Source organism: Alosa sapidissima, chromosome 1 (genome assembly GCF_018492685.1).
Source record: "Alosa sapidissima isolate fAloSap1 chromosome 1, fAloSap1.pri, whole genome shotgun sequence".
NCBI lineage: Eukaryota > Metazoa > Chordata > Actinopteri > Clupeiformes > Clupeidae > Alosa > Alosa sapidissima.
The window spans coordinates 27,116,737-27,143,189 of NC_055957.1; the positions used below are offsets into that span (position 1 = coordinate 27,116,737).

At 47.6% G+C, this 26,453-nt stretch overlaps 1 protein-coding gene across 3 annotated transcripts in view; it reads right to left on the bottom strand.

Annotated features, from left to right (window-relative positions):
* The window catches only part of yeats2 (YEATS domain containing 2), a 50,980-nt gene that overhangs the window by 5,429 nt on the left and 19,098 nt on the right, over positions 1 to 26,453 (bottom strand). Inside the window, exons 15-27 of one of the 3 annotated variants that reach the window (XM_042088938.1) lie at positions 25,072 to 25,330; positions 23,340 to 23,498; positions 22,391 to 22,506; positions 20,462 to 20,617; positions 16,816 to 17,004; positions 13,108 to 13,498; positions 11,937 to 12,071; positions 9,323 to 9,445; positions 8,058 to 8,205; positions 7,272 to 7,348; positions 5,841 to 5,920; positions 4,058 to 4,259; positions 1,045 to 1,301 (exon numbers count right to left, since the gene is read on the bottom strand). In XM_042088938.1, coding sequence (XP_041944872.1) covers positions 1,045 to 1,301; positions 4,058 to 4,259; positions 5,841 to 5,920; positions 7,272 to 7,348; positions 8,058 to 8,205; positions 9,323 to 9,445; positions 11,937 to 12,071; positions 13,108 to 13,498; positions 16,816 to 17,004; positions 20,462 to 20,617; positions 22,391 to 22,506; positions 23,340 to 23,498; positions 25,072 to 25,330 — 2,292 coding nt within the window. Of the gene's footprint in view, positions 1 to 1,044; positions 1,302 to 4,057; positions 4,260 to 5,840; positions 5,921 to 7,271; positions 7,349 to 8,057; positions 8,206 to 9,322; positions 9,446 to 11,936; positions 12,072 to 13,107; positions 13,499 to 16,815; positions 17,005 to 20,461; positions 20,618 to 22,390; positions 22,507 to 23,339; positions 23,499 to 25,071; positions 25,334 to 26,453 lie in introns of all 3 variants that reach the window. The other 2 variants (XM_042088928.1, XM_042088949.1) reach the window with 2 other exon arrangements.

Here is a 26,453-nt window from a genome sequence, read left to right on the forward strand (position 1 = left end):
CAGGTCTGGAAACAGGTCTGGTGTTGATCCAGTGCCATCTGAGGTCCAAAAGACCACAGCCATCCAATTTGTTTTTCAGCTATTTCCCCTGTTTGCAAAGATTTATCTGGATTCTCTGAATGTTTTAATAATATTATGTCCTGTAGATGATGAACTCCCTAAATACGTCACAATTTCATGTTAAAAAGCATTAAAATTACATTGTTTCATCATTTGTGCACACAGGTTTACACAGAGTGATGAATACCCCTACATCTTTACTTCTAAGAGACCCTGCCTCTCTGGGATGCTCTTTTTCATACCCAATCGTGTTGCCAGTTACCCTAATTAGTTGTGAAACATTCTTCCTTTTGTATCATTACACAAGTTTTCCAGCATTTTGTTACCCCCGTCCCAACTTTTTTTTAAACATGTTGCTGGTATCAAATTCAAAATTAACATATATTTTTCATTAAATAGTCAAATTTGCTTTGATATGTTGCCTGTGTCCTTTTTGCAACTAAATATGAGTTTAAGAGATTTGCAGATTATTACATTCTGTTTTTATTCACATTTTACACAACGTCCCAACTTTTTCTGTTTTGGGGTTGTAATTGTAGGGCTCATTGTGAGGCTATTTTGGTGCCAATGAAATTTATTTTTGATGTGTAGGCCTTCATGAATAATTGCAAATAGCCTACCTATCCATGTGTTTGCCATTTTCAGTCCGAAAGTTTAATCCAGCCCCCTGAAGTCTTACTTGAAAAAAATCTGGCCCCCTGTCCAATTTTACCCTGGCATCCCTGTACTATCTAGACAAAAAGTGTATAAGACAGTCAATATAAAATAAGAAGTAAACGTAAATCTATATATGAAGAGTTTGTGAGGGGAAAAAACAGAATGAAGTTCCGTTCATACACACAAGGGCCTGTTTCTCTTGCATAGATTGATGGGTTGAGACAGAACTTCAGTGAATATGCCCATTAGGTCACCAGCCCATGGAGTCTACATGAACTGTAACGCCTATAACGCCCGTGTCCCCTCACAGCCTCCTCCTACTCCCACCTGTTGGGCGGCATCCCTGATGAACTGCTGGGCGGGGCTGGGCCCCAGGTGGAAGCTGGGCTCCTGCGGGCCAGCGTGGGGCTCATGCTTGGGCCGGGCGGCGGTGTCCGAGGCCGACGAGGTGGCGGGCGGGGACAGGCTGAGCACGTCCAGCAGCTCGCCGTCGTCCTCGTCCTCGGGCTCGGTCTTCAGCAGCCGCTGGAGCTGCTCCACCCGCTGGCACAGGTCCTCAGCGTCCAGCAGCGTAGACGGACACTCTGGAGACAAGGGAGGAGAGGGAGGTAGAGAGAGAGAGGGAGGAGAGGGAGGTAGAGAGAGAGAGGGAGGAGCGGGAGGTAGAGAGAGAGGGAGGAGAGGGAGGTAGAGAGAGAAGGAGAAGAGGAAGGTAGAGAGAGGGTGAAGAGGGAGGTAGAGAGAGAGAGGGAGAAGAGGGAGGTAGAGAGAGACAAAAGGAAAGAGAAGAGGGGATAGAGAGAGGGGGAGGAGAGAGAGTTAAAAGCAGGGAGAGGATAAGAGCATAGAGAAAGGGAAAGTGAGAGTGAGGAAGAGTTGAATAGTACAATAGTTCAATACTCCTTTATTAGACTGTCTTAAAAAATAAATGTGCTGGCATACAACATTAAAAACTCCACATAGCAAAAGTGATTAACAGGCACACACATCACTCCCAGACACATACAGTATATATCGGTATAAATACACACACACACACACACTCTTAGCCAAGCACACCCAGCTGAATTACAGTGCAAAAAAGGATTAGTGCTAAAGTGTTCCCTGTGCTGTCCCTCTGTGGCCAGCTGGAGGGAGGGAGGGGAGGAGGGCTGGGCAGTGGCCGGGTCTGCAGTTCAACCGCCGTTCAGCAGCACGGAAAATAAGAGGATTTCATCCAGCACTAACACTCCTGAGCAAGGCTAACAGCATGGGCATGCTGACAGGACAGAGGTGTTCTGCAGGTCACCTGCGCACACACACATGCACGCGCACACACACGCGCAGGCACACACACCCACATGCGCTACCTTTATCACCTCTCACACACAATCACACAAACTAACAGGTATAGCACCTAAAAAGTATAGCTCAGCATGATACAGGCACAATAGAGGTCAACCCACAGCTTCTCAACAAAGAGAAGAACAAATCTGCCCAAAGCCTGGCCAGAGTCATCATTTAAAGTTCAGTCCAGTACACAGTCCATTCTGGAGCTTCTTCACTTCAGCAAGAAGTCTCCCCCTACTGTTCCAAACCACAGATTTTGATTAAGTCTATATTTTTGCAATGCAATGTTAGAAATGTGGAGTCTTCCAGCTCCCTTCAACAAAATCACTTTTGGTAACAGGTGGCATGTGATTTTGCTTTCCTTGCTGTTTTAACTCTGTCTTTTAACACGACCACAGCAATATGCTAATGCCCTCACTCCCTAAACCTTTTTATCTGCACTGAATGAGAAGTACCTCTCTGCAGGAGTGGACCCCTGGAAACAGCCGCAAAAGGTCAGCCATATTGAAAAACAATCGCATGGCTTTGGGACCTGCATGTGTTTAGGAATTGTGTTCATCACTGATTACAATTACAGCATCGCTCATCGCTACCATCACTCACTCACACCACAACACACACTCACACACACACACACACACGCACGCAGTCTCTCTCTCTGAGCAGGTTGTGGAGGCAGGGCAGAGGCTGAGGACCAGCTGTGTTGGCACAGGGCTGAGAGTGGTAGCGGAGTGGGCTGAACAGAGGAGCTCTGTCTTGGGGCAATCGTGTGTGTGTGTGTGTGTGTGTGTGTGTGTGTGTGTGTGTGTGTGTGTTTGTGTGGCTGGGAGCTCAGCATGGCTGGCCCCTCTCACAGGGCCTGGCCGACAACGGGCACAGAATTCATTAACCTGAATGAACACACACATACAGATCATGGTGATGGTAGCCAAATCTACTCAAAGACTGACACACACAGACCACTAATCAAGGCTGCTGCGGGCAAGAACCTGCACAGAACACACACACGTGATGTCGCACATGAACACAACTTCACACACACACACACACACACACACACACACACGTGTGATGTCGCACATGAACACAATTTCAGTTAAAGACATGTGCCCTTAGACACATGTGCACAGACTATGCTATTCAAGCATCAACTCTGGGTCTAAGAGCAATCTAGGATCTAGGTTTGCTTTAGGTAAGTTGTTTTGGTCCCCAACAAAAGTTTATACTTATTATCATCCAAAAGACTGGAGTTGTCCTTTAAGACCAACACACAGAAACAACAACTTGTACACAGACCTTCACAAATGCCATTCAGATTTATGAAGAGATTGAAGCCACAAAAACACAAACACACCACACCCTGTCAGACTTAAGAGCACCAATCTGCCAAACACACACACACACACACACACACACACACACACACACACACAACCGACTCACTAACACTCGTCCAACACACTATCTCACTCCCTCATGCACTCATTCTAACACACACACACACACAGTAGCACTCACATTCCCAGTGCCCCACACACATACACAAATACCTGCAGATGAGAGCTATGTGGAACAGCCAATGACAATCCCCAAGAGAACGCCCTGACTAATCACCACCCCACCCAAACACACACACACACACACACACACACATACACACAGGGAGACACTCAGATACAACAAACAAATATCCCTAAAAGAATACGCTCTCACTCTCTCCCTCATTAATCAAACCAGTTAACCCCCACAGTTGCTGCTTCCTCCATCAGTAAGAGCTAATTACGACAGTTGGCATAAACCTAACGAGTTTCAGATGAAACCCCAACTGAGTGAGCCTGAGGGGGATGTGACACACACACGCATGCCCGCCCACCCACACTCCCCCTTTATCTTTTCACCAGGCTCATGGTCTATCTGGGTGACGATGTCCTCTATTAAGTCCTTCTCTGTGTGTCATACACACACACATGCTCTCTCTCTCTCCCTCACACACACACACACGCTGTCTCACCTGGCTCGCTGTCGATCTGGGTGAGGATGTCCTCGATGGAGTCCTCCTCTGTGCGGCGAGGCTCGGGGTCGGGCGGCGTGTAGCCGCGGTGACGGCACCACTGCACCAGCTGGCGGGTCCTGGGCAAGGGCTCGGCCTGCAGCCGCGGGCTCCTCTCCAGAGCCTCCTGCACCACGCGCCTCACCGCCACCGCACGCTGCAGCTGGGGTAGGGGACACAGAGGGGTTAACACACACACACACACACACACCATCCTTCGCCCCCACTGCACTCTGCAGCTGGGGTAGGGGACACAGAGGGGTTAACACACACACACACACACACACACACACACACACACACACACACACACACTTCATCGTTCACCTCCACCGCACTCTGCAGTGGATGAAACGCCGCCTAATAGCATCATCATATACTGCAGTGACGGGCCTGAAAGTTCAGGCCCAGTTCAACTTCAGCTGTGACCAAGTAGACCACTTCATCTCCACAGGCATGTGTGCTGCCTGCGGCACACAGTCCATCAGCCATTAGGCCATCAGAAGGCTCTGTACAGTTCTCTGTTGAGCAGTTCTCTGTTCAGTCATCTTGAGCTGGGACACAGAGGGGACAATCAGAGTGTGGATCCACACTTTCATATTTCAGCACCCCAGGGACAGTAAGAGTCCAGAGACTGCGCATCATAGTCTTTTCCTACTCAGAGCTTGGTTGGGAAACATATCAGTCTTAACATTTCAGTCAGTCTCTTTTTGAAGATGGACAAGATTAGTTTTAGCTTTTAGTTTTAGTTAGTTTTATTTTTTTCCAGTTGCATCCGTAACACCTGGACTGCTGCGCTCACGCTGTATGTTCGCCTGCTCACGCTGCAGGCCAAACGACAACATTTTCTGACACGCTAGAAGTCCACTCAGATAGGACCGGAGCCGGAGCGTTGACTGTGATATCTTCTAATCGAACATCGTGAGCCCACTCAATCAACACGACGGAACATACAGGGCTTTGGCCTGATTGGAAAGTTTGGCGGATCTGACTGATCCGGGGCTTCTTACATGAAAGAAAACAACTCAAAAGAAAAGCGGTGGGTGCCATGACTCCACCTCACGGCCAGGGTGCAGAGTGAGGCCTCATTAGCAAAGGTGCCCCGAGGCTGGTGTCATGGGGACCAAGGGAATCGCTGGACCTTGATGGAACTGCCAGACGAACGTAGGGAAGAAAGTTTCCCTGCACAAGGGCTTTTATTAGTATGGCCCTCGCAAATAATCACTTCAAGGAGTGTGCATAAGTCATATTTTTTGCTCAATATGCACTTCATGAAGGTTCCAGCGTCCTTGCAAAGAGAGCGCTGTTCTGGTTTTCCTCTGCGTATGTGTGCGGTTTGCTCTAGATTTTGTTGTGGGGAGAGGCTGATGAGGAGGAACAGGATGGGGGATTAGATAGCCAGGTCAGTTAGAGCTGCTCAATTCAACATTAAAGGCACGATGCTGCTGTCCGCAGGACCTGATTATTTCTCTAAGCACGGCGGGTCTGCAGGACACATGCCAAATAAATAGAGCACACACCCACCCACTCTCTCTCTCTCTCACACACACACACAAACATAAACTCATGCACCCACTCACCCACTCTCACACATATACAAACAAGTGAATTCACTCACAAACAAAAGCACAGGCACTTACTCACAGGCACAAATACATTTTCGAACATACCAAACAAACACACATAAAAAACATGCACCCCCCACCCCACAGACACACACACACAAAACAAGTACATCCAGTACCTCGGCTGCCCGGCGTTTCCCAATGTTCCAGGAGTAATACTGCTCCATAGAGATGGCACAGAATGGGTGGGAGTCCTCATCTGATGGAGGTCACACACACACACACTTTAGTATCCCCACAGACAGCAGGGCAGGTAAGTTACTGCTTTATGAAATCACCATCAACTATTTGAAAGTATCTTGGAAACATGGACCAAAAATGTTCTAGAGCTAAGCCAATTAAAAACCTCAGATCCATCATCCCCTGATATGTGAACACCTACTGATACGATCACCCCAGCAATCTCGAAATTGCTTAAAACCAATCAAAAGTCATCTATCTGAGAAAAGCCCATTGAAAACATAGTGGTCATCATCCTCTGAGTATAAGTAAGTATAAGTATATATACACTCTTTTGATCCCGTGAGGGAAATTTGGTCTCTGCATTTATCCCAATCCGTGAATTAGTGAAACACACTCAGCACACAGTGAAGTGAAGCACACACTAATCCCGGCGCAGTGAGCTGCCTGCAACAACAGCGGCGCTCGGGGAGCAGTGAGGGGTTAGGTGCCTTGCTCAAGGGCACTTCAGCCATGCCTACTGGTCGGGGTTCAAACTGTTCAAGTCCGAAGTGCTAACCAGTAGGCCACGGAGTACACAGTGAACTGCTTTCAAAATGGCCATCCCTTATCTGGAGACAGCTTGAAAAGGACACAAATTTCACATGACTAAGCAAAATGGCCGCCAGTCTCCCATCACGGGGATAAGCCCATTGCAGGGCACAGGAGGGACTGTTTATGAGATCACCTGCTCATTTTTGTCCAAACGGCTTAAAATGGACCAAAGCTTCAAACCACTAAAGCCTATTTAAAGAGAAAGTAGGAGAAAATACATTTTCACACTATTTGTCTGTGTGTGTGTGTGTGTGCAGGCAAAATACTTTTAAAACTGTTGCTGTCAAATTTAACTATGGAACTGCAAAAATTCTGTTGTCTGCAATAAATAGATTAAACTGTTTAAACTGAGTGACCATTACAACACGAATTAGGATTTTTCAATTATGATTATTGCCATGTTTGGTTATTGGTAGATATTAATTTATAGATAATTCAGTATTATCTTAAATATTCAGTAAAGCCACATAATGAATACTGAAAAAGCCAAGCATATTCTGTTTAGATGTTGCAGAGATATGCCAACGCAGTCTATTGTCCATACTGTTCTGATGCAGAAAAGATATTATAATAGCCCTCTAGCAGATCCAGGGCCGGTTTTCTGTGAATAGATTGATCCTTGTCCTAAACCAACAGAACATTTCAAATCAAATCTCTTTTAGTGTGGGAGCTGGCGTAAGCCATGTCTGGGTTGGGGTTGGGGCAGGGGCAGGGGCAGGGGCAGGGGCAGGGGCAGGGACAAGGGCAGGGGCAGAGGCAGGGGCAGGGGCACTCACTCTTCTCAGGCACAATGAGCGGAAACTTCTTCACCGCCGCCGTCAACAGTTGCGTCAGGTTCTCTATGTGTTCAGTGCTGGAGAGAGAGAGAGAGAGAACAGGGGAGAGAGGGAGAGAGTGATGGAGTGGGAGTAAGGAAAGAGAGAAGGAGTGGGGCAGGGGAAAAAGGGAGAGCGAGAGCAAGAGAGAGAGAGAGAGCGTGGGATGGAGAGAGTGGGAGGCAGTGGGAGGATGGAGAGCAAAATAGAGATCAGCTGAAGGTGGCAGAATTAGTCCTATAACAGTCCACATCTCCACAGACCTGCACACCACTAGCAGCCAGACACACACAAATCACCACTCATGCCAGACCACACATCATCTCTGCACAGTGCACACACCCGCACACTGGCTTAATGAACCACACTCATTCTTGGCCATCTCACACCTAATTATGGCACAACTAGTTATGGCTTCACTGAATCAGGAGCTTCTGGCTCAAACCAACTTGAACTTCCTGATAACAGCCCCGCTATACATCCCCTGATGGGGATTCATTTGTAGCGCACCTAGCAGCTAGTCCATCTACTGTATGCTGCTCAAATCAAATATTTTATATTTCATTTTTATATTTAATTTTATTTATTTAATATTTATTTGAAGTGGCATAAATCCTAAATGTACATGCAAAAAAGGTTGTACTTTGTTCACAGATTCCAAATGTGCTCAGATATAAGACACAAAAATAGCGGCATTCCTCTCCCGCATGGCTGTCAGCCTCGGGGCCGCTGTGGCGCGTGGCGTACTTGAGCTCGTGGGCGGACTCGGCCCCCTGCTCCACTTTGACGCTGGCGGTGGCGGGGGTGGGTGGCACGCTGGAGCCCGGGGTCGATGAGGAGGTCGGGGTCTGGGGCCCAGGGCCGCTGCAGCTGTACACACCTGGCTCTGTCTTCACTGAAGAGGGAGAGAGAGAGAGAGAGAAAGAGAGGGGGAGGGAAAGAGAGAGAGGGAGAGGGAGAGAAGAGAAGAGAGAGAAAGGGTGGGGGGGGGAGTACAAGGAGAGAGGGAGATAAGTAAGGGGAGAGAGAAAAGGGGAAGGGTGGGATGATGCAGAGAGAAGAACAGTCAGAGGAAGGAGAGAGAGAAATGGAGAAAAAGGGAGGGTGAAAGTACAAAAAAAGGGGAAAGGGAGGGAGGGAGACAAGAGGGGGAAAGAAGGGGAGAGAAGGGAGAGACAAACGTGGGAGTGAAACACAGATAAGGAAGGAGACAGAGACAGAGACAGGGAGATGGGGGAATGAAACAGAAAGAGAGAGAAAGAGAGAGGAGGGCAGAGAGACACAGAGAGGGAGGAGAGAGGAGAGAGTGAGAGTGTGTGAGCAAGACACTTCCTTACTTACAGAACCAGCACTGAAAAGTGATCATGTGGACACACAAGAACAACACAGAGTTAGATTGTACATACGGGGAGAGAGGGACTGGAAGCAAGTATTAGTGAAGCAGCAATCAATTTAATGTCAACGCAGACTACCATTTCAACGGGCACCTACAGGCACTGCCAGTACCCCAAGAAGGCAAACACACACACACACACACACACACACACTAAGTACGTACACACAGTGCGGCAATAACCCATAAATATAGAGTACACATAAAAGCTCAAAACTGCCTGAGTATATGTATTTATACATAACACATATCAATCCACAACAGCCCACCCACCAGCTGCCTAAAGCGAGGGAATAGAGAGTGCAGGCAGGAAGGGAGAGAGAGAGAGAGAGAGAGAGAGAGAGAGGGGGAGAGAGAGAGAGAGAGAGAGAGGGAGGAAAGATAACGGCAGAGAGAGACAGAGAGAGAGAGAGAGAGAGAGAGAGAGAGAGAGAGGGAGGAAAGAAAACGGCAGAGAGAGAGAGAGAGAGAGAGAGAGAGAGAGAGAGAGAGAGAGAGAGAGAGGGAGGAAAGATAACGGCAGAGAGAGACAGAGAGAGAGAGAGAGGGAGGAAAGAAAACGGCAGAGAGAGGGGGAAGACAGAGAGAAAGGTGTAAGGTCGGGGACATATCCTCTCACCGTGAGCTACGTTTGGTGTGGAGGAGACTGCTGGTGCATTGTGGGTAGCAGTATTGCTGCTGGTAGAGGATCCTTTACAGGAGGAGGAGGAGGAGGAGGAGGAGGAGGAGGAGGACTGCACAACTGCAAACCATCACACACGTGGAGTTATACCTCAACTACTATCCAGAACACACCTCTACACAGGCTATGGCTCTTAAGTGACATGTACATGTACTGCAACTCCATCATAAATCATAAACCATACCATGTGTAGAGCTATATCTCAATAACCAACTCTGACAAGAGAGGAGATCACAGTCTCAACTGCAGACTATAACATGTGTGAGTTCAGTCCTGACCACAAACACACATGGATTTAAAATCGATTGCAAAGTCATTAAAACAGTCCATTACAGTACATTTATGAAGTTGTGAGGTGTTGTCTGCAAGTAGTCAGTATTGTAGTTGTAGCAAGGAGTCAGTATCGCTACATTTAATGATATTCCTTCCATAAGGACCAAACTAGGCCTTTCTGTGTTGAATATTATATCCCCTTCACAACACGGTCATATCACTGTGCAGACCACTGGTAATAAATGGGCATTAGATATTAAGTATTCTGACTATGAATATCCACAGTCATATATAATAGATACAGTGGGTTGTTATGTGTGCCAACATTGGTGAGTTACAGGTCCTAAGATTCCCAGGAGTCAGGAATTAGCAAACCTGATGCATCTATCACCAACACACACACACACACACACACACACACACACACACACACACACACACACACACCCCTCTATAATTCAGAAGCACTGAAGCTCAGCTAAATGCCTCAGACTCAGCAGAAATCACTTGCACAGAAACACAAGCACACACACACAGCCTTACAAGTACACAGGGACACAACCACACATTCAGGAGGACAGAAAAGCACTAGCACACACACTCTCTCAGACAGACACAGAAACATACAACACGCACACACACACATTGACGTCTCCTCTCCACCTTCCCATGGCCAGATCTGACTACATCACTTTGTCAGGAGACCATACATAAGTTGGCTAAAAGTACAGTCTATGGTTGCAATACATGAATCATCATACACAAAGTATGCAATGCACATCTAGCAGTACAAACGGTCCTGAACTGGTAAACTACGCTCTCACCTCTCTATCAGAGCAACAGTAAACCTAGAGAAGACACTGGACCACGGGAAACTGATGGGAGTCCACTGGAGAAGATGTGTGGAGTAGGTGTGTGTGTGTGTGTGTGTGTGTGTGTGTGTGTGTGTATGTGTGATATACATCTCTCTCTTCATGATGGACAAATAAAACCAAAACAATAGACAACAAAACAATAAGAACCTTGTTGGCTGGGTCTGAACCACCAGAGATCTTTACTGCATGTCAGAGACTAAACAAAAAGCACGTAGCCCCGTGTTTCCTGCTCTATATTCTGTGGGCCTCCATGACTTCTTCAGAGGTATTTATACACAGGTTGCTGTGTGTGCCAAATTAAATTAGGGACTGCAATCCTGTCCTGGCTGGGACGCAGGCGAGTACGAGTCACTGACAATGAATTCTTCTCGGAACATCCGCTCAGAACAGACTATTAGGACATGGAAAAATATGCTTAAAACATTATAAAACAATTTCCCACTTAAAGCATCTTCTGATGAACAACTGCTTTTGGCAATCATCTTCAAATTAATTTTAAAGATGCACTCCAGCCATCGATTAACCCCTAAAAACTCAACATAGTTAGTGAAAGACATATATCCATGTTTTTTTCCCCCAAGAAAAAATCCCTTCATTGACTTGAAACAGCTAATTATGCATCTCTACTCCTTCTGCCTCATCTACGATGAGGAAAGCTCATTGCCCCTGCCCCCAACACGGCACCTGCTTGACAACTCGGTTTGACAATGTTATCAACGTTACGCAATGCTAATGTAAGATAGTTAACGCTGACATGTTAGCTTGCTTATCTTGTAAAGTTATATCTATTTATCTATCTATCTAACTATTTCTTACAGCAATGATTAGGAAAAAATCTGTGGACTACTGGTTAGAGAATCCGACTAGTGACCGAAGGGTGGCCTGACCAAACCTGCACATCACCAATAGTGTTGCAAAGAGACGACAATATAGCAAGTGTTATCGGTGCTAAGGGATGGCTGTTTCTGTTTCCAAGGTTTATCATTTCAGGTTGAGTAGCTAGAAGCTGTAAACCGAAACTCAGTACAGTTTATTTAAGACAAAACAGAGCACATTACCTCATCCCCTCACATACACTAGGATTGACTGTGATGAAACTGAGTCATCTCAAACGCCTGAGAAAACTTCATAAAACTTCAAAATCAAGGTCTCTTCTTGCCAAAATCTACGTTTGCGATTGAGTGCTGAAAAGAGAGGAGGCATTTAAGAGGAGAGAAGTGTGTGTGCTAGTGTGTGGAACTGCAGTGTGTTTGTGTAGAGGTGTGTGTGCGTGCGTGTGCGTGTATATGTGTGCGCATGTGCATGTGTGCGTGAAAGTATGTATTTCTGCATCCTGAAAGATTGTGGAGGCGTGTGTGTGTGTGGGTCTGTGTGTGCGGCAGAGCATGGAGGTGAGCGGGTACCTTTGCCCACGGGCATGAGGATGGTCTGGAGTCCCCCAGCGCCCGTGCCCACGCTCAGCTGCTTCAGCTGGTTGGCAGGGATGGTGAGCACAGTCTGCTGCGCACTGGGTTGGCCCGCATGCAGCTTCAGCATGCCTGGGAAGGACACACACACAGACACACTTAGTGCAATACACATATGTACATGGACAACCACACATATACATATATATATATATATATATATATATATATATATATAATATATATATATATATATATATATATATACACACATATGTATTAGCATGCATATAGGCACAAACACAGACAAGCGCGCACACACACGCACACACACACACACAAACACATGCACACACACACACAAAACACACACACACACGTATACTGTATATAATCACACACACAGGCAAGCATACACATTTATATATAATCACGCACACACACACCAGCCAGCAATGCTCCGAAATGCACAGTGCTTTGGTTCAGCAGTGCACTCAAGGGCAGATACATCTTTAACATGCCATTCTATTCATCTGCCAACAGGGAAGTGTGCATGCAATAACAATAGACCTGCCATCCTACAACATGGCTGCCACTTTTCCACTACAGCACATGAGGGGAGGGTGAGGGCAGGGCCAGGCACGGGACCCAACATCAAAGACTGGACTAATGGATGGACAGAAGTACAGTGTCGTGCACTTTCATTCTGAAGAGATGAAGCCACAACTGGTTGACCACATTCACAAGAGCTGGAGCCAGACTACACAGTAAGTGCCTTTTGTGGCCAGAGCAGATCTGCTCAGAACTTTTGCAGAGTGGTGGAGGCCCAGGTTTGATTCTCAAATATGTTTAGTTAAAATTGTCTGCTGAATACTAGTAAACTTTAACTTTAACCTTTTTCAGGCTCAGGGTACACCCAAATTGCAATACAGGAGTGTTGATTTGTACTGACATTTAAATTATATGAAATAAAATAGTAATACAATTGTATAAGTTATATTCCAAATGTTATCTAAATATTCTGTAGCACCTCTGGAGTGGTGGCCTTGATATCCACTTTGAGAAGCCCGGAGACGAAAAATGTTATGTTTGCCTCGAGTTTGCTGTGAACCGCAAATGTTCACCTCTGTTCAAAGAATGTGAGTGCACCTCTGGTCTCCATAGTTACCTGAGAGAGTGGCAGCTGCCTTACCGCTGACGGTGCCACTACTGCCCACCAGCGACGTTGCAGTGACCAGCGAAGGGCTGGCGCTCTTGGGCACGCTCACCACCGCCGGGCCCGCCCCCTTGCCCAGGCTGATGACCGGCATGTTGGCGGCCATGCTCTTGGCGACGGTCATCATGGTGCCCGTGGGGGTTTTAGATGCAGTGGCAGCTGCGGCGGCGGCCGCGGCGGCGGCTGCATTGCTGGCGTTCTTGGCTGCGTTGATGACTGCCGCCTGATTGGCTGCCACGAGCAGAGGGTGCTGGGATACGGGTTTGGCCCCGGATGAGGAGGAAGAGGAGGAAGAGGAGGAGTAGGGGGCGGGGGAGGAGGGCACACTGGCGCCATCTGCAGTCTAGAGAGAGAAGGGCAAGAAAAGTTTGTTAGCCCAGTAGTCTATCGCTGACTAAAAAAAAAAAAACACATTGAATATCAAAACCAAGAAATATGTGACAAATAAAAGATGCAGTGCACAGAAACACGTCATGTTAGGCGTGAATGTAAACAGATTATACCAAGAGATGTATAGCGGCATGTGATTTTGCCATAGGTCCCATGCAAGCATATGTGCAAAGAGTATTAATGAAAATGTGCTTGTTCATGCATGAGTGAGCCAATGAAAGTGTAAGTCTCTGTGGTGTGTGTGTGTGTGTGTGTGTGTGTGTGTGTGTGTGTGTGTGTGTGTGTGTGAATGAGAGCTGAGGCATTAAGGCCCTGCAGTGGACGTGTGAGAGAGCATGCCAGCCCACAGCATCTTAGTGGCATACTGGTCTCCCGGTGTTGCCATCTGCTGTGACAACACACTGCGGCAAAGGTACACACACCAACCACAAGTTTATACACAGACAAAAACACACACACACACACACACGAACACTCACACACTCACACTCACTCACACACACTCACACTCAAACAAAGCACGCACGGACATTCAGATATGCCCCGTCACCTGTGTGTGTAGCCTTTGCGATAACGGCCCTTAATTGTGATTAAGAGCGGAGGCTTATCGAACTGGTCCAAGTGCATTTGCAAAGTTGTGCCGACAAAATGGAAATGAGTTTTCGGCAGCACAGTTAATGATCGGCTCCTAAAAGCTGTATTTCCGGACTGAGGATCAGATGGAAAGAGGAGGGTGTGTGTGTGTGTAGGTGTGTGTCTGTGTGAGTGTGAGTGTATTGGGGAGTTGACCTTTAAAATGGAGAGGTACTGGAGGACAGCACCAACCCCCCCCCCCCCCACACACACACACACACACACACACACACAGCAATCCTGATTGCAGCATTATGGTACTGCAGCAACACGGTGAAATGTCATTGGGTTCATCATCACTGTGCAGTGGGGAAAACAGTCCAGGTTGTGTGTGGAAATGCTACCACTGCAGGTGAACCTACTTCAGCTTTTGGAATCAGTTTCTGTAGAAGTCCATCCACCCCTGCACACATACCCCACAGCAACCACAGAGACCTTAATTTCCTGTGCATCAAACCACTATTCAATCACAGCCACTATTTATTATGCATAGGACTAGTAAAAGATAGAGTATCAACATTTCACAGCAATTAATGGATGTCAGTCTGACGACCAAACACTAATTAATTACCGTCCAGTAATGCAATAAGTGCACTAGAGTATGAGTGTGCGAGTGAGTGTGAGTGTTTATGTAAAGGACAACCTGGTACTTCCCAACTTGTACTAAACTGCTGTTCAGATACAGTAAGCGAACACATGGTAGGAGTGCACACAGGCACCGACTTACATCCTTGAAATTTAAAGGATGGTAGGTTCCGTATGGGTAAGAAGGGGGTCATGGAACTGCTTGAGCCAAGGACTGCTGGTGTGTGTGTGTGCCCTCAGTACTGAGCCACGTCAATTCAACCAGGGCCCAAAAAAATCGGAAAAAAATTAACAGGTGTGTCTATGTTACCCAGGAGACACACTGTAAAATTACTTTTATGTAAGATCAATACTTCCAAGATACAGCCAGTTTTACCGGGGGAGGGGGGTGTCAATTTTGTTCGGCCTCGACACGTTTGGTCTGGATGATCCTGCATGGTCATAGCTGTCCCTCAAAGTTGACCAAATGTTATTGGAGTTTTTGGCTGGGCTCTGTTTAGGCCTTCAGAAGACATATTTGTGCTAAACATAGGCTCTTAATTTATGTTATTATAAGTAGAAACACAGTTACTACAGTGCCTGGAAAAAGTATTTTTACAGTGTGTCTCCTGGGTAACATAGGTACACCTGGTCATTTTTTCAGAATTTTTTGAGACTAAGTGCGTGGGCCCTGGTTGAATTGACATGGAATGAGCCAAGAAAAATGACAACAACACAATCATCAACAATTCTCCAGAAGTGTGACTGGCGACACGTCTTTTAACACACTACACTTCTGTAGCGCTAATGGGTTCAGTGGTAAACAGTAGTTAACCTCTTCGGAAAAAAGATGAATGAACCACAACTAACTGAGGATCACACAGACAGGAATCACAGCCGCCATCATCAAAGCAAAAATCTATTTCCTCTTCAACCAGACTTCTTAAATGCTGTTGTTGCAACATTCCATCAAGATTGCTAACTGTTATGTTTTGGTAAGCCACTGACAAGCACAGAAAAGCCATTGATTAGCATCTCCCCAAGACAGTTCAATCAACTTTGGCATGACTAAATGGAGGCACACCAGTTTGTTGACACACAAACACACTTCATCCATATAACCACAAAGTGTATGTGACAGGTATGAGGAAGCGAGAGAGAGAAACAGAGAAAGAGAAATCACTCAGCACACACAGAGAGAGAGAGAGCTACTGCTATCACCAAGTGAGGAGGGTTTACAAGAGAGCCTTTCAATTCTAGAAAAGTGAAGAGCGAGAGAGAGAGAGCGAGAGAGAGAGAGAGGAGAGAGAGAGAGAGAGAGAGAGCGAGAGTGAGAGAGAGAGAGAGAGAGAGAGAGAGAGAGAGAGAGAGAGAGCGGAGAGTGAGAGAGAGAGAGAGAGAGAGAGAGAGAGAGAGAGAGCTACTGCTATCACCAAGTGAGGAGGGTTTACAAGAGAGCGAGAGAGAGAGAGAGAGCGAGAGAGAGAGAGAGAGAGAGAGAGAGAGAGAGAGAGAGAGAGTGAGAGAGAGAGAGGAGTGAGAGAGAGAGAGCACAGGTCTGCCATGTAACAACACAATGAGTGTGACACAGACACTGATGTGAGAGGAACAGCCACAGCACAGCTTGAGCAGACCAGCTGTTTCACACACGCTCCACATGGAACACAGATGGACAGTGTTCACAAGCAGCAACAACGCCACACATGAGGTTCACTTCCTGTCTCTGCTGATGCCCACTAGGCCTCCCTCCCTCCCTCCCCCAAGGCCAGCACTGTCCTGCATCTGGGCTCACCAAAGCCTGTGATCTCCAACCCAAGAGATTACACATGGATATGACACCCTGCAGAAGTAAGGACTTCTTTCCTATATATAATAGACCTGTTATATCATATCACAATCAGTTCCCATGTCCGTCTATTCATGGATTTACCATTTTAACATTTACACACAATCTCTCTCACACACACACACACACACACACACACACAGGCATACCTAACTGGAGCAATATTTAAGACCAATATAGTTATCATGATTTATATATTTACACACACACAGAGGGAGGTGACTCACGTGTTGTGTGGGAGTGGTAGCAGCTGAGGCGGGGGTGCCCGGCATGGTGCTGGTGGCTGTGATGACTCCCCCCGCCATCCTCAGGGTGGTAGTGCCCGGCTTGGACAGGTGAGTGGCGGCAGAGGCCGTCACCGTCTTCACCGAGCCGTCCGACAGCTTCAACTGTGATGCCTGCGACCCGCCCACCACCTGTCAGTCACACCAAATCAAAAACACAGGAAGTGTAAAAATGCAACAGGGGAAGTGGTGCGCAACGAATGATCAATCAATCCCAGCAGCATCAGAGGTTCAGTGCCAGGCAGGCAGTTAATCCAGGGGAACCCTAAACCCAGACAGTGATGTATGGCTAACACACACACACACACACAGATTCAAGAAGGATTGTTTTGACAGCCAAGGCATTAGTAAAGTAAAAGAGTAAGAGAGTGAGCGAGCCAGAGAGAGAAAGAGAGAGAGAGAGAGAAAGCACACAATCTGACACACTGATGGCCCCCTCTCATACTGTCATACAAACACCAACACAGAGAAATAAACAGATGTAGCCCCTACCCTCACCCTCACCCTCCCACGGGCAAATGCACGCATATGCACAAACACACACAGACAAACGTAGATAGCAGACAGAGAGGCCGTTTACACGACACCGCCGGGTGGATTTTCTCTTACCGCTTTCACACCTTTAACGACTCCGGCAAGAAAAAACCTCGCGTGTACACACAGAGGTGTAACCGGCTAAATGTGCTGTAGTGCATATGCCAGACCAGTCGATGGCGCCGCTGTGCAGAAGCTTCACGATAAATTCGCGTGAATCGCATAGAAGAAAATATTGTTGAAACAGTTTGTTAAGCCAGAGAATGTCTAATAAGTGCTCTGGTTAAGCAGTCGCATGAAATAAGGAGACTACAGACAATTCGGTTTTCAACTGTTCATTCAACTGTTAAACTAATAAAGTTCGTTTTCAAGGTATGTGACTGCTATGTGAAAATTCAAATGCTTAGCCTACGCATTGCATTAGGTCTGAGCACCACTGGAGAAAACACTAACATGCAGTAAGCTAATGTTTCACTAAGTTAAGCTAACGTGTGCTTCTAACTTAGCCACTAAAGGCTGATAGGCTACATTGTGCACATAAATCATGACAGGGGAAAGAAAAACAGTTTAATATGATAAATAAATGGTTTGGTTTGTTTTGACAAGCAACATGTCAGGTCGAGTGCCGTGGCTGAGTTGAGAGGTGGGGCTATGTCGTCATGAAGTTGCCGGCTTCGCACCTACAGGCGTCTACACGGCGAAAGTTAGCCGGCGGTTTCAAAAGTTCCCACTTCGGAAGCCGGTTTCAAAAGCTATCGGTTTCAGTCTCCTAAACTGCCGGCGTCGTGTACATGCAAGGCGTAACCGTTAACAAAACCTCCCACCGGTTTCACAAAAACCGGCGTCGTGTGCACGACCCCAGAGACACACATCCACAGAATCGCAAACACTACAATACTTAGACAGCACACACACACACAGACGTGCTCTGCAGACACTCCCTGTTTAATGGCTGTGAGAGGAGTATGGACCTCAGCGATAGGAGACTGCTGTGCACAAATCACCACACAGCCATTAAGCTGTCCCTCAAATCTCTCTCTCTTTCTCACACGCACACACACACTCTCTAAACCTGCCTCCAAAACAAAGGCACACACACACACACACACTCTTATCTGCCTCCAAAACACACACACACACACACACACATCCTTTTATCTCCCTCCAAAACACACACACGCACGCTACAATTTCCCCATTCCCATAAGGGTCATCTCCCCATCAAAGAAAAACTTTCTTTGTCTCAAAACAAGCTTTCAGCTCCCTGAGTCAGAATGAGCCAAAGCCACAGTAAAAGCTAAAGGTAAGGCAAGACGTGTAAGAGAGGCAGAAGGGTGGAGAAAATTAGATGAAGGCGCTGAGAGAGAGAGAGGGGGGGGGGGGGGGAGTGGATAGCAAAAGGGAGTTAGCAGAAACGAAAACTTAAAACCTCTGCCCCAGGCTTAGTCATTAGCCCTAATCTGATAATCAGGACATATACACTCTCTCACACACATACACACACACACTGGAGTATGTGCTCATTTACACAGACACAAACAATAATAGATACACATGCACTCATATACACACCCACGGTAAGCAGAGACAACACACACACACACACACGATCTATTCACAAGCACATCCATGGCCCCTAAGTTTAGTGAGGACAGAGATTTGATACTCTGAGATTTTTTCAGACAGAGACGGTAGGCAGCTGTGATGATGGCAAACTAATCACACAGCTTAGCTGGCACTGCTCTTACACCGGTGCTCTCAGGTCTGCCTGCCAGAGAACACACACACACAACCATAATCACACACACACACACTGAAACAGAAACACTCCCCAACCCACAGACAGAGACTGACAAACACATAGTGACACACGCACACACACACACACACCTCTGTTCATCTCTTTGGGGCAGTTAAACGGTTCGGGGAGGAGAAGCCGAGATGTGATGTTGTGTTTGAGCGTCTCCTGAGCGGAGCCTCCATGACTCCCTGAGCTCCTGAGCCCCCAGCAGCACAGGCTCAAGGGATCATCATCATCCCAAACGCCCAAAGTGAACACATCAACTATTCTCATCCCAAACGCCCAAAGTGAACACATCAACTATTCTCATCCCAAACGCCCAAAGTGAACACATCAACTATTCCCTCCCCCTCTCCCTCGCGCCAGCTGATCACGCTCACATCTCCTGCCAGAACTATTGCTTTCTGCTTTGATTTAGGGTTTCTGCTTAGAGCCACTAAGGACACAAAGACTTTGTGCTCGCACTCTCTCTCTCTCTCTCTCTCTCTCTCTTGTCCCATTACCCCTCTCTTTCTTCCACCCCCTCTCCCCACCCTAATACTGTTAGGGAGTGCGTTACGCAATGGAAGCTGAAGTTATGTGTGCAGGGATTGTCCTGGCATCTGGTGCCAAATGGCTGTTCAAAGAGAGAGAGAGAGGGAGGCCTTCATTAGAAGCACTCAACCCCCCCGTTAGACCTCCAGTTCATCAGAAGCGCTAAGCCCCACACTCACACAAGCCCAGGGCACAGGAGAGAGATGACCCAACACTCACACAAGCCCAGGGCACAGGAGAGAGATGACCCGACACTCACACAGGCCCAGGGCACAGGAGAGAGAGGCGGCCCAATTCAGTCGTAATCTCCCACTTCGGACTTCTCCCTCGTCTCTAACTAAGCAGCACGGTGATGAGTTTCCAACCCCCACTGCAGAGGGTCCAAGCCAGTTGGCTACAAAATGACTAAAATCAGCTCCAAATAAATGTACTGAATTGAGCTGAACTGAATTCTACATAAATTCCTTTAACAGAATGAAATGTTAAGATGAAACCCCTAGATGCGTGTGTAAATGTGAGTAAGAGTTTATAACTAATAAGAGAATAAGATGAAAAGTTGGAGGAGGGGGCAATATATAACAGTATACATAATATCACACTCTGTAATGAACCCAGGGCCCTCATAGGCAGGTTGGGATGGGTGGAACAACGGCTACACAGCACAAACTCCCACAGGCAGGATCAGAAGAGGTACGTTTGTTACTGTATGTTCTTACATACCTGAGCCAAGATGGCGGCCTTCTGGCCCGCAGTGACCCGGATGGACTGCTGGTTGCCGCTGCCCGTGCCCGACGCCGTGTGACCCGACGAGGAGGTGGAGGAGCTGGACGAACTCTGCTTCCCCGAGCCGCCAGGCTGGCCAACCAGAAACGTGCCCTAGAAAGATCAATGCCATTGCCCTCAGTCAATACAGAAACCTGTGGGGGGGCTTTAAATGCGTCTGGCAGCTCTGGCATTAGCAGGGCAGACTATGGGGGTCACTGGGTGGAAAACATGGGTCAATAGAGCCATCAGAAGGACACCACCGACACTATAAAACCCTACAGGCAAGGCTGATAGATTTGAACTGGGCCAGAGAAATAAAGACAGGCACAGACAAAGAGCGGTGTAGCTACAGAACAGAGACTGAAAGGGTGGAGGGAAAACACAAGCAAGGTGGGACATGGGTGGCAAGAAAAACTCTTGAGCGTGGGGAAAAAAACAATGCAACACAATGTGAGGGGAAGGAGCTGAGATATCTTGTGCAAATACATTTTGTAAAAGGAACAGTGTCACGAAGACAGACACAGGAAAACGTGCAAAATGGGCGTTTATTAATGATAAACGGCATTTATTAAATGTGCATGTCCACAGCCGGTTCACACTAAACACACAAATGCACACCATCTTAAAGTGATGATGGGCAGCAGTAATGCCTGAGTGTGTCTGTGACTAGATGGCCAATCCTTGTGACAAATGAAGACTGGCAGTTGTGGATATAGCTGGGCATAAAGTAGCGTGGCACAGTGTGGCATGGCGTGACATTATCTCTCTGAAGTCCAGAGTGATGGACGGCTGAGGATGAGCCCTGGTGCCCTGCTGAGGGGCGGTCCGCACACGCTTATTAGCAGCCCGATGGCATCCACACACCGGTGCCCTGCTGAGGGGCGGTCCGCACACGCTTATTAGCAGCCCGATGGCATCCACACACCGGTGCTCTGCGCTCAGCGATCGATGCCACTCTCATTAGGGTGCCCCCATTAAGCCCTAAATCACTACCGCTGCCAGCCTTCTCCTGCCCCGGGCAATGCCAACGGAGGGAGCGAAACCCTCCGCTGCCACAAGATGTGCCGCTGTCAGACATGGCACATTCGTCGCCTTGACGACGGGATTTTTTTCCGCCACTGACAGCAGATTAAGAGCCACACGTGTGGCGCCAGGTCCCTTAAGCACACATTTACCCAACGCATCTCTCTCAAAACACAGCCTGCTTAAAGTTTAGTGCGCTGTAAGAGGCGGATGGGGAAGACTGCTTACACTGCGTGAGCTCATGAGAGAATGGGAGTATGAATGAGACCGCAAAGGAGGGCAAGAGAATGAACTTCAATAAGGGGGAGAGAGAGAGAGAGAAAAGGAAAAGAAAAGAGGAGAGGCAGAGAGAGAGGAAGAGTGAAATAACGACATACAAAATGAACGAGGTAAATGAGTGAGATGAGCAAGACAGACAGCTAATGAGAGAGAGAGAGAGAGAGAGAGAGAAAGAAAGAAAGAAAGAAAGAAAGAAAGAAAGAAAGAAAGAAAGAGAAAGAGAGAGAGAGAGAGAGAGAGAGAGAGTGAGAAATGGTGAGCAATCTACATTATCCAGACACATTTTACAGAGGGCTTTTTACTATGGGGAAAAGCTGTGAAAAGTGGGCCATTCTGTTGCTTATAGAGGGGAGGCTGAGGCTCCATGCCTCTAAAGGCAGCACTAGAGATGAGAGGCTGCCTTTCTACAGAGTGAGCTGTACTGAGGGACAGGCTGCTCTCCACAATGGCCTTGTGTGGTGGCTGCTTCTCTGCAGAATAAAATGCATTAATGGCTTTGCGGATTATAATTACAGGCTTTCTTTTGTGTGTGTGTGTGGTGTGTGTGTGTGTGTGTGTGTGTGTGTGTGTGTTCATACACACCTGTGGGGTCTGTTTGAGGATGTAGGAGGTGTAGGAGAGGCTGGATCCAGACGAACTACCAGAGGAGCTCTGTGACGAGCCAGAGCCTGACGAGGATGCACTCTGAGACTGCTGACCTGCACACACACACACGCGTGCACACACAAACACACACGCCCCAACAGACATGCACACACAGGCCCCCGCACACATGCAATCACATAAACGTAAACACAAACACAGATATACACAGACACAAATATTTACACAAACATCAACACGTACACAGACGCACGCTTCCACACATACACAGAGGCACACAAACAAAATTCAGAGCACATTGGAAATAAACAAGACACACAAGAGAGGCGTGAGAGGGAGAGAAAACAGACAGAAGATCCTGTTCAGTGAAATGAGTTGACATTCTGCTGCTAAGTCTACAGAGTCATCAATTATTCAAACGCCCACCCCCTCCCTGTGCAAAGGGGACAGCATGGCCGCTAATTCACCCCCTACTGCACACCAGTGACTTCACAACAGGAAACATGTCGACCACTCCGAACACAGTCGTCAGTCAGTGTGCCACACAGAATAACACTGCATTCACATGACTACCTTTAACATCAGCCCTACACCGGGGAGTCTGCACATACACACCAGAGCCGTATAAAGGTACCTTTATATGGCTCTGATACACACATTATGGACCAGAGGACTCTATGTTGCGCATCTCATCACTTTATAATGTATAGTGTACACAAGTGGCATACCGAACATACTTTGGACTATCTTTTACGTGTGTTTGTGTGTGTGTGTGTGTGTGTGTGTGTGTGTGTGTGTGTGTGTGTGTGTGGTGTGTCTGTGTGGTGTGTGTGAGTGTGTGGTGTGTGTGTGTGTGTGTGCGTGCGCATCAATGTGCGCGTGTGTAGCATGCTGTGCTTGTGTGTGAGGTAGGGGTGGAGGCGCTCACCTGAGTTGGAGGCCCGCAGGATAGCTCCCTGTGGGATGAGCAGCAGCTTGCCCTTGCCTGACGGGTTCTTGCTGTTGGTGGTCAGGTAGAGCTTGGTGCCCGGCGGCAGGTTGGCTAGGTTGGCCAGGTTGTTGGCTGGCAGCTGCAGGGTGGCCATGACTGACCGCGACAGAAAAACAGGACACAAGAGAACCACGTGAGATCACAAGTCAAAGAACACACACAGGGAACACCGGAGGAACATACGGAATGACAAGCTAGCACAAACACCGTTCCCCCAAGTTTCATGAAAAATCCGGCTGGTAGTTTTTCTGAAATCATCCAGACAAATAGACAGCCAAGCAAACAAACATGTCCCCCATCCCATGTCTTTAATAATGAGTATGTATTTCATTGATGCATTACATGCTAATGCTATCATTTTCATAGGAACCATTTTACAGATGTGTGCAGATCATAGGAACCATATCAGGACCTCAGGACCATAACACCCGTATAGAACAGCAGATATAATTGATAACCAGGGAGGGCGGTTCTACTGACTAGTTGGCAAGTGAGTGCTTGACAGTTAAATGCAGGGGACACTTGATGTGATGAATGTCTTGCGACGGCTAAGTTAATGCGCCTGTCAAACATTTGGGGAGCGGGCGCTTGAAGCAGTTGAGCAGAACTGCCTGTTTGCATTAAGAACAAATCACAGCAGAGCCCAGCGTGCAACACCTCAACAGTTTTCATCAAAGCTACAGAAAGAGTGCTCTGCTGCCTGCTCAGCAGAGGATACAGGCAGCACCTTCAAATTGCACTCAGAAACACACACGCACACACACACACACACACACACAAATACACACATCCGCATACATACAGTCACACACCACCCACCCCACACAAATCTGAGATTCCACAGTGATCCTCCTAAATGGTGTGCTTATCTGTAGTGCTACTGTAAGAGAGTAAGGGTAATATTTGCTCTTAAATCGAAGAAAACGACAGGAGTACAGATTGTTTTCTCCAAACTCTATTTATGCTAATACAGACACTGAGAGAGAGAAAAGAGCGAGAGGGAGGGAGGGAGGGAGAGAAAGAAAGGGATGGAGGATCAAACAAAGAGAATGAGACAGCAGCAGCTGATCTAATATTCCTAACACCACATCCCTATCAGCACCACTCAGCCATCACACACACACACACACACACACACACACACACACACACCACCTTATCCATTCACTGACAGTAAATACACTGCTTAATTTACTTATGACACTCATAGCTAGAGAGGTCATGTTTCTGTAATATACTTTTAGCACTCCTATACCTCTAACACCCTCCCAATACACACACACACAGCTCCACGCACACAAACACACGCACACGCACACGCACACGCACACGCACACGCACACGCACACGCACACGCACACGCACACGCACACGCACACGCACACGCACACGCACACGCGCACACGCACACGCACACGCACACGCACACACACACACACTTCAATTCAATTTCAACCCCTCCCACACACACAGCTTAATATAGCTTTCACCAATATAAAAAGTATTCATACGAATATACACACACATCATACTACACAAATGAATACACCACCACATGCTGTGTGTGCTTGTGTGTGTGGAGACTGTAATGCAGTGTGCAGTGCTTTGACAGGTGAGTGCAATGTTACGCGTTTACCGCTGACATCACGGCAGCTGTGTGACCCCTCACCTCCACTCTTCCCGCTGCCCGACGACCCTCCCGCCTTGGTGACGGTGTGCACCTGCTGTCCCATGATGCCGCTGGCTCCTCCGGCCGCGCCGCCGCTGCTGCTGACGATGGCCTTGGCCACGCCCTGCGCCACCACCTGCTTCTGGGCCATCACCTTGGAGGCGGCCGCGCCGGACTTGGCCACCAGGATCTGACCGCTGCTGATGGCCACCTGCTTAACAGCCGACTGCAGGGTCGAGCCCACTGGGATGCCCAGCACCTGCTGACGGGGGCAAAAGTCACAGAGGTCAGAGGTCACAGACTAGGTGAGACCAGGGAAGATGAGACCATACGGGACAAGCTGGCAGAAGACTAGATGAGATGTTACACTAAACAATATGAACATAAAATATGTGCTCTTGTACTCTAATGGTAATGACATGAAAGAACAAACAATATGAAGAGCATGGGGTGACCGCTGTACCAGAGAGGGCTAAATATGTCAATGTCTGCTAGCATGCCTCTTTAGGGGTCAGGAAGTGAGGCTCTTAACATGCAGTTTGAATGAGGGAATAGACATTTTTGCCTATTTGACCAGAGTCAATAGTCATGCACAGACATTTGAGTATTTGTGAGTGTGAGTGTGTGTATGTGTGTGTGCGTGTGCGCGTGTGTGCGTGTGTAAGAGTGAGTGAGTGAGTGAGTAAGTGAGCGAGTAAGTGACTGGAGAGAGAGAGAGTAAGCGAGTGAGTGACTTGAGGTTGGCACGAGATGAAAAAAAAGCCTCTTCATTTAACAGAGGGATGGAGGCCAGCCGCAGTATGGATTTGTCCATGGGACATGAGATGGATGCAGCACACATCCCATTCAGACAAGGAACACAGGGAGAGCAAGGGATAGAGAGAGAGAGAGAGAGAGAGAGAGAGAGAGAGTGGGTGAGAGACAAAGAGAGACAGAGAGAAGGGAGGGGGAGAAATGGAGAGCAAGAAGATGAGAGAAATAAAAAAAAGACCCAGAGAATGAGCGAAAGAGAGAGAATAAGAGAGAGAATCAGAGAAAGAGAGTGACAAAGGGAAGAGGAGGACGCTGTGACTTTCAGCAGCTAAAATAAATCTCCCCTCACGCTCCTCCGCGGCAGACAGGGCGGCTGTCCGAACTCAGAGAGGAGCCACCTCAGTTATTTTGGGGGATGTAAGCCACAGAGAACCAACCTATTTTACCCCAAATACAAATGTGTGTACTGTGTGTGCAGTTGACCATTTGCGTTTGTGTGTGTATGTGTACAGTGTGTGTGTGTGTGTGTGCCCCAGAGAGTGAAACTATTTCTACCCAAAGCCAGCATCTCTGAAAGGCTGTACATTTATCGGACAGGGAGGAAAGAGCTTGAAATTGTGTAAGTGGAG